The 17,336-nt window shown below is 35.3% G+C and overlaps 1 protein-coding gene across 1 annotated transcript in view; it reads left to right on the forward strand.

Annotated features, from left to right (window-relative positions):
* The window catches only part of LOC121407908 (centrosomal protein of 76 kDa-like), a 53,425-nt gene extending 43,353 nt beyond the window's left edge, over positions 1–10,072 (forward strand). The window contains exons 12-13 of the mRNA XM_041599151.1: positions 5,355–5,572; positions 9,808–10,072. Of these exons, the coding sequence (XP_041455085.1) occupies positions 5,355–5,572; positions 9,808–9,946 (357 nt within the window). The 3' untranslated portion in view covers positions 9,947–10,072. The remainder of the gene's footprint in view (positions 1–5,354; positions 5,573–9,807) is intronic.
* The last annotated feature ends 7,264 nt before the right edge of the window (positions 10,073–17,336 follow it).

Consider the following 17,336-nt stretch of genomic DNA (forward strand, 5'->3'; position numbering starts at 1 on the left):
AAATTTTTGAAATGTCATCATAACTTAAAAAATATATGGACCTAGTTCATGAAACTTGGACATAAGGTTAATTAATTATCACTGAACATCCTGCGTGAGTTTTACGTCACATGACCAAGGTCAAAGGTCATTTAGGGTCAATGAACTTTGGCCGAATTGGGGGTATCTGTTGAATTCTCATCATAACTTTGAAAGTTTATGGATCTGATTCATGAAACATGGACATAATAGTAATCAAGCATCACTGAACATTTTGTGCAAGTTGCAGGTCTCATGATTAAGGTCAAAGGTCATTTAGGGTCAATGAACTTTGGCCGAATTGGGGGGTATTTGTTGAATTACCATCATAACTTTGAAAGTATGTTGGTCTAGTTCATAAAACTTGGACATTAGAGTAATCAACTATCACTGAACATCCTGTGTGCATTTTAGGTCACATGACCAGGGTCAAAGGTCAATGAACTTTGGCCATAATGGGGGTATCTGTTGAATTACCATCATAACTTTGCAAGTTTATTGATCTGACTTTTGAAACTTGGACATAAGAGTAATCAAGTATCCTGAACATCCTGTGCGAGTTCAAGTCACACGATCAAGGTCGAAGGTCATGTAAGGTCAATGAACTTTGGCCGCATTGGGGGTATTTGTTGAATTACCATCCTATCTCTGTAAGTGTATAGGTCTAATTCATAAAACGTGGAAATAAGAGTAACCATGTATCACTGAACATCTTGTGTGAGTTATAGTAGTTTTCAAAGTCAGCACTGCTGCTATGTTGAATCGTGTGATGCAGGTGAGACGGCCAGAGGCATTCCACTTGTTTGCACAAGCTATCTTGTTCTAAAGGTTTCATTTTATTTTAAGACTATCTTTAGTATACAGTTTCTTGTCATTGTGGGTGATCTTTCAGTTTAAGTGTTTTTTATTTTATCTTATTCAGATTCAGTTTTCTTTGAGATGAAGATTACCTAAAACCTTTTACAATTACAAGATAAATCCACTGAGATAAATTTGCACTTGAAAAAGAAATGAAAGGTATTCTGATCAGGCAATTTTCCCCTCGTATCTGATAGCAATATCTCTCTTCTTAGTCTTTTAAAACATTCCCCCAGATTTTTCTTCAATATTCCATTAAATCATGAAAAGACTGTAATGATGACATCATTTTCTCTATGTTCTCTAGTTGTAAAAGAATACTCTTCCTTTTTACACATTGTTCTTCTAAAGTTATAATTATTCAGCTGCGTTGACAGCATTGAATTCTTACCTAAGGTTAAGTTTTAGAAATGCCATCATAACTTTAAAAAAAAAAATAGGACACAAGGGTAATAGTATGCCACCAAACATCATGCCCGAGTTTCAGGTCACATGACCAAGATCAAAGGTCATTTACAGTCACTGAACTTTGGTCATGTTGGGGATATTTGTTGAATTTCCACCATAGCTTTGAAAGTTTTAAAATTTCTCTGGTCAGCATCTAAATATTTTTGTTTCATATTTGAAGTTTAGAAATGAAATGAAGAATGTTCAGTTTTCTTCAGGAAAGATCTATTGAAGGCTAAATAATTGCCCAGATCTGTTTTCTTAGATTGACAATGATTTAATTCCTAAACTAAAGTGTGAATTGTTTACTTTTGACCATGCTGTTAGAAATCCCTGTATTTTAGAGTAAAATAAAAAAAAGTTCACTATTTTTGAACATATAATGATAACTGAATATTTAAGATAATCATCTGAGCAGCTTGCAATATTTGGAAGTGTAATCACTCACTTGACAGGCTTATGAATCAAAATAAATACTTCTACAAGAACTAAAACAAACCCCCAAAAAACTCATAAATTTTTATGATCAGAGAAGCTATGGTACTTGCAAATCCTTGCAATGAAATTTGAAAATGAAAACCCTTTCTTATTAAAAAGGCTTAGAAATCTGGTAGATTTAGTTACAAATTCAATCCAAACAACTAAATATATCATAATATGACCTGGAAATCAAATTAAATGCAGAAAGAACCAAGACAAAATTAGAGCAGGTAGGATTAATAATGATCATGCCAATTACAAATCTTGTATTGAAAGAAATCCAGAATTTCTGTTTATTCAGAGATTTATATAAATATATATATATATACAGTGCGTATAAAAAAAACGGGACAGATTTGAAAAGTCTATAAAATTTTAGTTTCAAATTATTATTTCTATATTTTGGTGTTAATAGGTGCTCTAATGTCTGGTCTTTCAAATGCTATTAAAAAAATTTAGTTTCCTTCATGCTTGAGCGAACACGGGACGTTTTTGTTGGGGGTTCAAAAAGAGGCTTGCGCCAGAATTGCAGAATATGAGTAATATGATGATCGGACTTCTTGCTTATTAGCAGACTTCCTCTTAACCTTTTCATTATCTTTGCCATAATTTTCAAATCATGCGGTCAAAATTCATTTTCAGATCTATTTATTTGCTTGAATTATTCTGTTATTTCTTTTTAATATGCTCTCTGTTAGCTTTGAATATTCCTTCTTCAAGCTAAAATTTTTTTCAACCGAATTATGGGAGAGCATGGATTTTTTTATTCAAATCCTTTCATTATGTGCTACAAAGATTATGGTGCCTTTTGAACAAAGCCACACAGATGGTTGGGCGCTCGGGTTGCTCCCCCCCAATTAAAAAAATCATGACCAAAAAAAAGTGGACAGGAAATAAAAGGACAGATAGAAAGTAAAATATATTATTTTCTGAATATTATGTCAAAATCTATCACAAAATTTGATATTGTAATTAAAAAAGTGGGAATATTTGCGTGCTCACTTCGCTCGCTCACAACTTTTTAATACATTTTACCCGATCTGCCATATCTAGCTCCTTCAAAATTGACTCAATACACCATTGTCATTGAAAGACATGAATCCCTTCCTGTGTTTCCTGTCAAGCAATTAAACTTGGTCAAGGAATTAATGACCCATTGAAAAATAGATTCATGTCTTTAAAGGTACATAACATTATTTGTTTCACATAATAAAACGATTTTAATAATCACAAGTTTTCCCAATTAATCATTCAAATCTTCTTGCTTGGGTTGACAAAAAAAATCTTCTTTTCTCAGTTACTTATGAAGGAAAATTAAAAGGTAAGAGAAGATTAAATGAAAAAACGAAATAATTCAATTAAATAAATAACTTTGTAAATGAAATTTGAGAGCATAATTTGAAAATTGTGGCACAGATAATGAAAAGGTCAAGAGGAAGTCTCCTGATTAGCAAGAAGTCTGATCATTGTATTACACAAATTCTGCAATTCTGGCGCAAGCCTCTTTTTGAACCCCCAACAAAAAAATGTCCCGTGTTCGCTCAAGCATGAATAAAATTTATTTTTTTAAATTGCATTTCAAAGATAAGACCTTAGAGCATCTATTAACACCAAAATATAGACATCATTATTTGAAACAAAAATTTTATAGACTTTTCAAATCTGTCCCGTTTTTTTTTATACGCACTTTATATATATATATATATATATATCTATCGACGGCCTGATGATTGCTTCTTAAGCATGCAACTGGCAGTAGCCGTGTTGATTTAACCATAGAGCTATTAACATATATATATATATATATATATGGGGAATGAGATCATATATTTCGAAATTTAATAGAAAAATATTTGTATATTTGTGTCAACTGGATTTACCTACTTATTTAAAAACAAATCAGACATAAGGAATGGAAATGGACGATGCAGATAATTGCAGGATGATTATCAGAGCCACTTGCAAAATCTTGGGCCTTTTCACACATGAATCTTCAATCATCATTGTGATGATTCCCGGGGGGGCCACTTACATTGACGAGTGGATACCATGCGCGACCAAAAAAACACGTAAAAAGGATGTCTTTTTCACGATAGGGCACGTTACGTACGTAACGTGATAAGGGTGTCAAAAACACAAAAATGATATAAAAAGGGTATCTATTTCGCTCGGAAAATTACGTGTTTAGGGTCGAATTTGCGGGGATGATAAAACAAAATTAAAATGTTTTATAAAGGGTGTCTTTTTTGCCCCAACACTACGTGTTTAGAGTCCGATTTGCACGAGGTGTAGAAGGTGGGGTTTACTAAACCAAATAAGGTAAAGCCGACGACCGAAGGACCCGTAACAATAAAACATTCCTGTACTTGTTTAGGGGTTCATTTCAGGGAATATTTGCCAAGACTATCGTTTTGTTTCCAATACTTGTTAAGGGTAGGGTTTCACACGCCAATACTTGTTAAGGGGTGCATTTTCAGAATATGGAAAATACGTGTTTAGGGTGCTTTTCGAGACCCCATGGTCGCGCATGGTATCCACTCGTGAATGGAAGTGGCCCCCCCCGGGTGATGATCGCAATTCATCTTTAGAGTCATTGGACTTTTCACACAGAAAAATTGTACCATAATTTAATTGACACTTAACTGGAATTCACCTCCGGAGTAGAATTTGAGTTTGTCATATCAAGTCCTTTTATGCCTTTTGGAACCCTTGCGCACGCCAATGCTCAGCGGCGCACGCACAGTCGCACAAGCGCAGCCCGGCCCGGCTAGCGCTAGGGCTATACGCTAGGGCACGGCGGCCGTGGCCCCTGCCTGCTGCACTGCATATTACGCGCCCGGCCCGAATATGACAACTATTGCCACTGGCTTGTGGTCTGACACATGTTTATCTAAAGCTAAAACGCGAACGCAAAGTTTGACCAATGAACATCATTCTTACATCATCGTAAAGCTTAGAAAAAACTGCACAATGACTCATGGGAACTAAGCTGTACGATACCATCAAGCGAAATTGGAACGAGGGGAAATCGTTTGTGGTGACATAAAGTAGGATTTTACGTTGAGTTTCATCCTATTTTTGATATGAAAGGGATGTTTTTGTCCCTAAAACGCGAATGTAATTAACATCTTTGCAAAAATTTCAATTATTTAATGGAAATTATATGATATCATCAGTATTATATCATTGGAACTAGGGATAAAAGTGGGAACTTTTTTCAGGAATGACAAAATTGTTAAAACATGAAATTTCCAATGGTATTTCCATAGAGTGGTAGACACGCGCGGAAAGCACGCGCAGTTAGTGTCCCGTAGGATTCGATATGGATTGTGATTAGCGTTTGTGATTCTAGTTATGTTTCACATGTGCTAAAAATTTGTCATTGGCCTTATTTTTCACTGGAATCATTCAAATAACAATTTTTTTTTACCGTGTGAAAGGGTGGCTTGTGTGACATTTTATAAGGGTAAAAAAATGCTTTGTTTATGTAAATCCCTTTCTTATCAGGCTTATGAAATGAACGAAAAAAAACAAACTTGTTCTCAAATCAGGACCTTGGATTGACAAGTGTGTGGGATGAAGAGCTAAGCTACCTGCTGAATCCTGCTTTAGCGTCTTACGAGACAGAGAGAATGACGGGATTGTCTACAGGAAATGAGGAGTTCCAGCAAGCCATCAGACTGGCTGTTCCAGATGGACATACCTTCAAGGGTTTTCCTATTCAGTTTGTTCATCGAAACGCAAGGAGGGTATTCTCCTTGTGCCTCAGGTAATGCAATACCCATATCAAAAGCCCAAATTAATTTACCCACAGATGCGGTGAATGGGTACTCTGTAGAAAGAAATTTCTTGAACGCTTGACTGCCTAGGCAGCCCAGCTAAAACCTGGAGCCTGTAACAATAAAGGACTTGCACCTGTTGTAACTTTGCCATAATGGCAACTTCCATGGTAACAGGGCTCAGCAGCCAATCATAATTGAGGTTACCATGGTAGTTGCCATAATGGCAAGGTTACAACAATTGCAAGTCCTTTATGAAATGGGCCCTTGGTAATAATAATAATAGCAGGCTTTGTTGTGTTGACAAGTTAAAGTTTCTTAATTGGAGGCGAAAGTAGATACTCAGATTCCTTAATGCTTACATCATCATCATCATACTGGTTATGTTAATAATCGATGGTTGCCAATTAGCAGTTTGAAAACAAATTAAATGTTTATAACATTCTTGAAAAATGATTTGGCACTGGTGTGGTTTCATGAATTCAGTGACAGTATGATACATCCAATAAACACTTGAGGGTGTGGGGCAGGAAACATTCTTTGTTGCAGTACCACACTTAATCAAGTTCTTTAAATACCTGACTACAGATTTTTGAGTCAATCAAGTTCTTAAAAAAGTCAAGGTCAAAATAATTTCTGTCCAAATTTGCAAAGATAAACTGTTGGGCCCGTATTATAAAGAATACTTAGGCCAATTCTGAAGTCAGGTCTAACTAAGACCATGGTCTAATTCTGTGCTAAAATTATGGGAAACTTAAGTGTCAAATTTTTTTTATTGCACTGTATGTTTCTTAAAGTTTACTGTGCTCTTCCTGGTTCTTCGATAGTGAAGACAATCATTTGTTTATACTACTTACACAACTATTAATGATTTGAGAGCCAAATGAGCTTGAATATTATATCTCTACTGTTAGTTATTTATGTAACGTCCATACTCAAACCACGACTTTAAACCTAAGTTACCAGACTTCAGAATATGGGCCTTGGAATCTCATTATTTATGAAATCAAAGATGTTGTGGTGACATTGTATAGACTTTCATATTGCAGGTTTTTAAAAAGATTTGTAAATGAGAGTTAATCTGTCTGATGGCAGTGAAGCAGACAACTTGTCTCATGTCTTGAAAACTGTACATAAAAGATTGCTTTATACCTTTGTTATGCTATGTCTTAATAACCTTACCATGCAGCTATTGCAATTTGCAAGGCTTATATAGTGATAAAGAACTTAATATGAATAGCGATTGTAAATTGATCTTGTAAGTTGAGCTGCCACTCATTGGATGTATTTTGCATAATTGAATGTTTATTTTTATTTTCTGCATAGAAGAGTGATACCTTTCTTTTACTTCTTTTATTGGAAAGAATAATCAACCTACATCTAGATTACAGAAATTTTCCCTAAATAACATAGTATATCATAGAAAGATGTATTATGATAGATCCAGACCAGATTTCTGGCTATGGACAAGTCAATAAAGTGATCATCCTTTTTGTATGTCTGACCCCATTTTTCTCAAGTTTTACTTCACTTTATAGTCCTTAGAGAATTATTACAGACTGTCATAAGAACAAGAAATTGTAAATTGATTTTAAGTTGAGCTGCCACTCATTGGATATATTTTACATATAATTGAATGTTTATTTATATTTCCTGCATAGAAGAGTGAGACAATAACCTTTCTTTTTCTTCTATTGTAAAGAATAATTAACATACATCTAGATGATGGAAATTTTCCCCAGATAAGTCCTTGTAAACTCAATAACTTCAGTTTAACCTAACCTAGGCTCATATAAATTGACGTGTATAATACTAGGATTGATCCCAGGGAGCCTTTTGATTTTGAGGTCAAAGGTCAAGGTCACAGTGACATATTTTCATCTTACCCTTCTACTTTCTACAGTCTTTGTAAACGCGATAACTTCAGTTTATTAACTTGGGCTCATGCAATTTGCAATGCTCATATAGTTATAAAGGAAATAAATGAAATAGCATTTGTAAATTGATCTTCAGTTGAGCTGCCATATATATATTCAACATGTAATTGAATGTGTAATTATATTTTCTGCATAGAAGAGTGAGACAATAACCTTTCTTTTTCTTTTATTATCGGAAAGAATATTTAACCTGCATCTAGATTATAGAAATTTTCCCTAAAATAATATAGTTATATCATAGAAAGATGTATTGTGATAGATCCAGCATAGCTGCCAAGTAGTACTGATTTTCAGTATTTAGTACTGAAAAATGAGAAGAATACTGATGGTTTCATACAAAATACTGATTTCTAAAGTTCAGCTTTATGTTTTGTCCTATGGCATATCTTTGAAATTACTGATTTCCTCACTAAAATACTGATTTTCAGCTTTTAAAATACTGAAATGTACTTGTTCAGGTTGGCAGCTCTGATCCAGACCAGATCTTTATAAGCCAGTCCTAGGACAGGACGTACATGTAGTATCACGCTCGATGTCCATCTGTCCTTCCATTAACTTTTCCTTGTAAACATGATAACTTTAGTTTAACTTAACCTAAATGTAGGCTTATATAATTTGAGGTGTATGATAATAGTATGGATCCCAGGAAGCATTTTGATTTTGAGGTCAGAAGTTCAAGGTCACAGTGCCATATTTTCATCTTACCCTTCAGCAGTCATTGTAACATGATAACTTTAGTTTAACTTAACCTTGGCTAATATAATTTGGTGTGTATGATACTAGCAGCCATCCCAGGAAGCCTACTGATTTGAGGTCAAAGTCACAGTGACATGTTTTCATCTTGCCCTTCTGAAGTCCTTGTAAACGCGATAACTGGAGTTTAACTTAACCTAGGCTCATATAATTTAGTGTGTGTAGTACTAAAATGGATCCTAGGAAGCTTATTGATTTTGAGGTCAAAGGTCAAGGTGACATGTTTTCATCTTACCATTCTGCATCCCTTGTAAACTTGATAAATTCAGTTTAACTCAACTTAGGCTCATCTAATTTGGTGTTTATGATAGCATAGATCTCGGGAATTCTATTGATTTTTAGGTCAGAAGGTCAAAGGTGAAGTCGCCACCTTCCACTTTTCTTGCATGACTCCATTTTCCGCGTTACAGGTGGGCGTGTTTTGTGCTTGCCTTTGTGACACACTTTATATTTTCTGCTTTGAAGAGTGAGATAATAATCATTCTCTTTCTTCTAGTATTGGAAAGAATAATTAACCTACATCTAGACTATAGAAATTTTCCTGAGATAACAGTTATATCATAGAAAGATGTATTATGATAGATCCAGACCAGATTTTTGTCTCGCCCACCAGAGGTGAAGACGAGACTTAGGGATCCAAATGTCGTCCGTCGGTCACAAACCTGTAGACACATAACTCCACAACCGTAAGTTGCTTTTCAACCAAACTGGTAGATAGACTTGAAGGACCTGCATGTTTTGCTGCAGTCTGAGGTCACATGGTAAGGTCAAAGGTCATTTTCAGGTCAACGTTAAAGTTTACATGCAAGACTCTCTTATGACACCTAACTCCGCAACCGTAAGTCGGTTTTCAACCAAACTTGGATGGTAGATAGACTTGGGGGACCTGCATGTTATGCTGCAGTCTGATGTCACATGGTAAGGTCAAAGGTCATTTTCAGGTCAATGTTAAAGTTTACATGCAAGACTCTCTTATGACACCTAACTCCGCAACCGTAAGTCGCTTTTCAACCAAGCTTGGGTGGTAGATGGACTTGGGGGACCTGCATGTTATGCTGCAGTCGGAGGTCACATGGTAAGGTCAGAGGTCGTTTTCAGGTCAACGTTAAAGTTTACATGCAAGACTTTTATGACACCTAACTCCGCAACTGTAAGTCACTTTTCAACCAAACTTGGATGTTAGATGTACTTAGGCGACCTGCATGTTATGTTGCAGTCGGAGGTCACATGGTAAGGTCAAAGGTCATTTTCAGGTCAACATTAAAGTTTACGTGCAGGGCTCTTATGACAAGTGTTATTCCATCCCAGTCATTTCACAATGAAGTTTTGATATAATTATCTTGCGTGCCCTCGCAAATCACAATTTCTGGTTATTTTCATAAGTGGGCGAGACACAAAATTGCTTTTGCCTTGTTTGGCTAGATGAATTTACAGTGTTTGAAAGGGGTAGGGGTGGTTTATGTTGCATATAATTTATTTATAATAGATAAGGCTAATTATTTGTCTACCATGTATTGATTCTACAAATTCTACAGATCACCTGTCTGTGAAGAAATCATCTGTTGCCGTGGTGACCATGTAAGGCTGGCTGTGCGGGTTCGAACTTTCACCTATCCAGAGTCCGCTTGTGCAGTCTGGGTGATGTTTGCCTGCAAATACAAGTCAGTTCTCTAGATGACAAGTCATCCTTTCAGAGCAAGAAAAGTGTTCCCTCATAGCAGGCAGAGAAATATTTATTTTATTTATTTTTAGATGTATTTATTCATTCATTTTCCAATCCTTTTCCAATTCTCTTGTTTCCCCCAAAGTTTCCAAAACCTAGGGTGAAAGATCATTTGTTTACTCATCCTCTAAGCTATGGAATAGCCTCCCTCATAACATTAAACAGTGCTTGACTTCTGAAACTTTCAAAAATTGCCTCAAAACATTTCTGTTCAACTCTCAATTTCTTTTATAATTTCTGAAAAAAGCGCCTTGAGCACTTTACAGAGTGAATTTGGCGTGATATAAGTCTAATTATTATTATTACAGTGTATTTATTTGTTCATTTATTTTACTTTTTTTTGGGGGAGGGGGCTACTTTTTACAAATTACTGACTAAATCTGCAACATTGGATAAGATTTGTTTAGATTCCAGGACTCTGTTTGATTTTCCCTGTTTCTATTTACCTTTATTTTTGTTTGTAATCTTCTGGAGACAAATATCTGAATGTTTCACTTTCAGGTGTATTTGATAATACCTCATTGATTTTATTCATTTTCATTGTCGGGTGGATTTAGCCTGGGAAACGAGACCAGTAGTCTTCCTAACACTATAAGAAAACCTGATTTTGATATGTGCAGTTTTAGATTTCAAAATGAATTCATTACTGCTCAATGATTTTGTATATATAGGGAGACCGGGGTTAGTTGGAACATTTTTGACAAAAATGGCTGTAAAATCCAAATTGATTTTATTCGAGAAACAATCAATATATCAGCTTGAAGCATATATCTCAGGGCTTCAAATGTACCCCATAAAATTTTTAACTCTATTATGGTTACTGAAAAAATCCACCTTGAACAAGACCATCGCAAATGTTCCAACTTACCCCCATATCGGGGTAAGTTGGAACATGGTATGGGGTAAGTTGGAACACTGCATGGTCAATTAAGAATTATACTAAAACTACTTGAAACTGTAATATTACATGGTTTTAGCCTTTTTGCTTTATCTTATTCAAGTTCAAAACATTAAAGTGTGGATTCGTTGAACTTAATGTTTTCTATTATACAGCCACTCACGCAAGCAGACTGTGTAGTAGAATTCCGGATATTTGGGTGCATTTGAGTTTACATGCAATTAAGTGTACTATTAGCAATTTCATGTACTTCTGCATCAAATCTATAAGACAAAATTCAATTGTTTATATTTTTTTCATAATTAATTATGCAAATAAGTATATAAAATTTTTCCTGAAATTTTTTTTTGTTTTTGCCTTTAACTCTATTAAGCTAGTAGAATGCTAATTTTTGGTGAGAGTATCAATTTTCACATTTATAACAAATATCCACCAAAAAATGAAAAAAAAATTGATTTCTTGTGCATATTTTTTTTTTTTTCAAACTTTGTTTTTTCTGATGAAATTTGTCAGGAGTCTTTTGTGATCATACATGTAAATAGCATAATGAATCTATTTGAGCCAGCAAAAGTAGAAAATTAATCATACATTTATGACTTGGTTGAAAAACACAATTTGCATTGACCTTGTACATGGAATCACGTATTTGAACAATTTTGGGTCCGAAAATGCACGTACAATTTGTTTCGTAATTTTGAAACCGCGCACACAGGCATCGCAAATTTGGTCTCAAATGATGCGCAAGATTGGAAAGTGAAAAAAGGCATTGAGCAGTGTAGTCGAAAAATTTCGTGCAACGGCGTAGTGAAGAAATTTCTTGAGGGGGGCTCAAATTGACCCCCCCCCCCATTTTGATAAGGGTTAACATTTCATTAGGTGCCTACAATAGGCCTTAAATGCACACTCAGACCTAACTGATAAACAAAACAAGCATGGTGTACAATACATGTTCAGAAGAGTGTGAAATACTTTGTTTTTTTTTTCTCATATCCAATGTTTTCATTCATAATTATGTTTGGGGTAAGTTGGAACATGTTCCAACTAGCCCCTTCAATTTTATTCCAACTAAACCCGGAGGCCCATTTGACGTTTATAAGCTTACAGCACAAAAAAGGGACTTCACCATGGCATATTAATAACCTCATTTTGTAGCTTGGTATAAGTGTCTGTTATACCCCCAAACTAGCCAAATTGATCTATACACAACAAAAAAAGTAAGTCCCCCTTAAACAACTTTCAATAATTTCCGAACAAATGCGAGTTTTTAGTATATTTTTACATGAGCGTGTAGGTAATTTTATAAGCTACCCTCTGAGTAAATGCTGTGGACTTATTTTGCGTCATGCTTCAGTGAGCACCGTCAGAAGGCAAAAATGTCACTTTTCAAAAGTCACAAGCCAAATATCATGACTTTGATTCCATTTTCCTCGAACTAATTCCACATTCTTATCATGAAAAATAGTCAGAAGGCTTGTAAAAGGTACTTTCTAAAGTACGATACAACTTCTTTGGCTAAATTTCACGGTTGAATAAACACAAGTCCAAATTTGCAATAATTGGATTTTTTACACATTTATATCAGTAAGAATGAAAGAATATGATGACAGTTATTTTGGGGAAGAGTATCTTCAACAATATTCATCGTTTCACGGTTCAATGAACATTTATTTAAAACAAAAAATACGATTTTCAAATATCATAGGCAAGTATTGTTTCATTTTGGTAACTGAAAATGATCTTTTCTCAACTTTTTCGTTATGTTCACGACCATTTAACATGCTTCAATGATTCAAAGGCGTTTAATTAAACATTTACGCTTGAATGAACATGTGGAATGTAATGCTCTCTTTTTTACGTTATTGGAAAAAATACAATTCGTAACTATTGATATCTGTTAAAAACCTCCTTGTATAGTTCATTTGATTTGATTTTTATGAAAATCCCGATGTTTAATGCATCAGTGAGCACACAATATTCGAAAATTATGCAAATGAGAAGAAAGTTCAAAGCCTTGGCCCCACTCTATGCAGTGTTGAATGGTTATTTTGATGTGCGCACCTTTTGGATAGTGTTACTCTGAAGCAATGTGCGAAGTTTCATGAAATAACTGTTGGCAGAAGTAGCAAAAACCGTCCATGAAACAAACCCTCATTTCATATTTGTGAAAATTTTGACTTCTCTCATAGACTTGTGTACATTATGGGTGCATATGTTTAAGAATAAGTAACCCCTCATTCAATATGGTGGAACTTTTTTTCAAGGCTGTCTTTAGCAATGCCATTTGGCAGTAATGTTTATCAACCTATGGGCAGAATTCTGTGCAAAAATGAAATCGATATGTTTATTCATGGATGAGTGAGCACGCATCAAAGTGGGAAAATTGGTATTTTCAATGTCACAGACTCGTTTTAAAGGGTAATAAAGTGAATATTGAGGGCAAATTCGGTTTCAAATGTTTTTGTTGTATCATCCATTATTTCTATCACCACACACTTTCCGAACTTAAAACATTTTCATGGTTGAGCGAGCACATTCGAAAACTTAGGAATGAATACTCTTTATACGGCATAAATGTATTCTTTTCGTAACAATTTCTCATGATCAGTTTAATTTATGGGCAAATTAGTGGTGGACCGAGAATTTCAAAATGGGGGAGGGGCCTATAATCGGGGGAGCCACCAACATTTTCAAATTTTAACATGATCTAGCAAGTTGTAAAGGATACTACCATAACCCCCTATGATAATACGTCACAATACAGGGGCCGCGGAACGGTTTTCAAAGGGGGGGGGGGAGCTGAGCCAAAAGTGGGAGGGTGGGAGCTGACCATGCAAAAAATCACAATCGTATGGTCATTTTTACATTTTTGTACATGCTTTTTTAAAAAGGGGGGGGGGGGCTGAAACCCCCTCCCCCGCTTCCGCGGCCCCTGCAATACAATGTGCTCACTCAACCATGAACATACGATATCAAAATTGTGTGTGGAGTGGAATAATGATGGATAGTAAACCAGTATAACACCATAAAATTCACCAAAAAACAACTTTTGTCCAACATTGTATTTGCACAATCTGAAACACGACTCTTGTGACTTTCAAAAATGGTCATTTTTAATTCAATCTTTGATTACTCATGCATGAATCAACCGATCAATCTCATATTTCCCCAGGAGTTGCCTAATGAGTGTAGAAAACCACCCACGAAATATCATATCTTGAAATAATTCCGTTCAAAAGTTACAGCAATTTGATTTAGGGGGGACTTACTTTTTTTGTTGTGTATATAAACTTCTCTGAGATAATCAAACATTTCTGAACGAGAAAAAAAACTACTCAGAAGGTCAAAAAACTAAAATTTGTTTTTGTCTCGCTTGCATAGCAGAGTGAGACTATAGGCGCCGCTTTTCTGACGGCGGCGGCGTCAACATCAAATCTTAACCTGAGGTTAAGTTTTTGAAATGACATCATAACTTTATGGACCTAGTTCATGAAACTTGGCCATAAGGTTAATCAAGTATTACTGAACATCCTATTAGTTTCATGTCACATGACCAAGGTCAAAGGTCATTTAGGGTCAATGAACTTAGACCATGTTGGGGGAATCAACATCAAAATCTTAACCTGAGGTTAAGTTTTTAAAATGTCATCATAACTTAGAAAATATATGGACCTAGTTCATTAAACTTGGACATAAGGTTAATCAAGTATCACCAAACATCCTGCATGAGTTTCAGGTCACATGATCAAGGTCAAAGGTCATTTAGGGTCAATGAACTTTGGCCGAATTGGGGGTATTTGTTGAATTACCATCATAACTTTAAAAGTATGTTGGTCTAGTTCATAAAACTTGGACATAAGAGTAATCAAGTATCACTGAACATCCTGTGCGCATTTTAGCATTTTTTTGTCACATGACCAAGATCAAAGGTCAATGAACTTTGGCCGTAATGGGGTATCTGTTGAATTACCATCATAACTTCGCGAGTTTATTGATCTGACTTTTGAAACTTGGACATAAGAGTAATCAAGTATCACTGAATATCCTGTCCTAGTTTCAGGGCACATGATCAAGGTCAAAGGTCATGTGAGGTCAATGAACTTTGGCCACATTGAGGGTATTTGTTGAATTACCATCCTATCTCTGTAAAGTGTATTGGTCTAGTTCATAAAAGGTGGAAATAAGAGTAACCAAGTATCACTGAACATCTTGTGCGAATTATAGTAGTTTTCAAAGTCAGCACTGCTGCTATGTTGAATCGCGTGATGCAGGTGAGACGGCCAGAGGCATTCCACTTGTTAACTTCACCAGGCTTGTTGCACATGTGTTGTCTGTAATATGGTGGATGGCTGTTGATAATGACAATAAATTGAGGGCAGTATTGCAGAAATTTATTTAAAGACGTTAAAGAAAATTGCAATGTTTCAACTTACCCCATGTTCCAATTAACCCCGGTCTCCCCTACATGTATATGATGAAATATTTTTTATATTCTTAAAATTTTGATGTTTGTCACAGTTGATACGTATTGTAATTAAATTTCATTGATTCATGGAATTCTAGTCTTTGTCTGTTGCAAATACTGTTTGTATTTTGGGATTACTTTCATTTGTGTATTTCTTATTATGCTGTGGTTTGACATGGATGTGCCATGTTCAACACATGTGTTGAGATGGGAAAATTATGAAGCTATGAAGAGAGCAGGGGATTTAAAAGTTGATGGAATTGCAATGAAAGATATGGTGAAGGAGGAGAGCACAAAGCAGTAAGGTTGGTCTGACGAGGAGGATGCTTTAACCCTAACTTTCCGGGGGGGGGGGGGGCCTTTTCAGCCCCCTCAACATTTTTTGGGATATATCCACTTACCAAATTTTTTTGATCGCGCTGCTCACTGACATTTTACCTTAACCCTATCTAGGCCGGGGTATTTTGGGAGTTCATATGGCATTATTTGTTAAATTTCGATAAAGCTTGTAGAAAATTCAATCCAACTTTGTTGAAACACCAGAAAATATTGGGTATCCCATTCACAAGAATGGGCTGGATGCCTCTGATGGCCTCCTTTTCATTTCTCATTTCACTGGCGTACAGGCTGCGGGAGGGATACTTGAAGACAGTTGCCCCAAAGTTCACCTAAAAAGTTCCATGACCGAGGAAAAGAAAAGGTGAAATATACTAGTTAGTTTGTGCCAAAAAATTGTATCACAAATTATCACAGGTCAAGATCTTCTTCCGCTTGCGACTTCATAGAAATTTCACTCCATGCGGCATGTACTTTTATACCAAATCTTTGATTCATTGCGTCACTGCTCATTTTTTTTACCACACACTCTAAATTAGTATTGTTCAGAGATCCCAAATGATTATTCAGATCCAAATCAATCACTGGTGAATACATGACCAAACAATGGCGTAAAATTAGGGGCATTTTCCCCCTCCCCCTCATCCGCCTGCAAAAAAATAGAGAGAATGAAACACAAAAAAAGAGGAGGGAAAAAGAGAGGAAAATGAAGAGACACTTTGTGAAAAGAAAATTAGAAAATACTATGGCAAGTCAATTTGTTTTATTGATTTCGATCCCTACGATATATAAGATCTTTTAAATTTACCACCCCCTCAAAAAAAACCCAAACATAATGTTAACTAAAAATAAAGTACATTTATTTTTATAACTAACCAAAAGAATTTACAACTAAACAAAATGAAACTGTCATAATATGCCGATTAAAAATATAATATTAAAGTACTAAAACCAGTTAATTTAATAACAAGAAAATGTAGGTTGTGGGTATGAAGCTCTATGCCATGGAAATAAAACACGGTCATATTATACAAACATAGAATCGATGAAACGCGAAAAGTGGATTAATAACAGGATAGTTTTTTTTTCAATATTACTATAATTACATACCACTGTTTGACCATAGAAGTGAACCTTGATGAGGAGGGAAGATTTTTGCTTCCGGTTTGCATTTAAAGAGCACGAAAAGAGGAGTCTCATTGGCAAGAAAATAGAAATGATAAAAATGTTGACCCCCGAAAAAAATGTGACGTGCAAAAAAGTTACCGCTACAATAATAGGCCTAATTGTCTGCCTAATAGAAACACATCAAACATCACGGTTTAGAATAACTCAGTAAGCATGAAACTGAATGCTCTAAACATAATATGCGTATCTCTGGCGGGATCTCTAGAAATAATTCATTTCTACCATGGCCTCTTTCTAATTCTAGTTTTTGATTTCTGGAAATGTAATGTGTAATTCTAAGTTAAATATGCTTGAGATGACAGAATCAGACACTGACGAAATTGACTTAATCTTCATGTTTTTGAAATCTTTCCTTGAAATCTAATGTAAGGGATATTTGCATGTTGATTATGGAGACTGATCATCTCTGATCAGATTTTAAAGTGACTTTTACAGTCGCCCTATTGCTATCAGCATG

Source organism: Lytechinus variegatus, chromosome 2, assembly GCF_018143015.1.
Source record: "Lytechinus variegatus isolate NC3 chromosome 2, Lvar_3.0, whole genome shotgun sequence".
Taxonomy (NCBI): Eukaryota; Metazoa; Echinodermata; class Echinoidea; order Temnopleuroida; family Toxopneustidae; genus Lytechinus; species Lytechinus variegatus.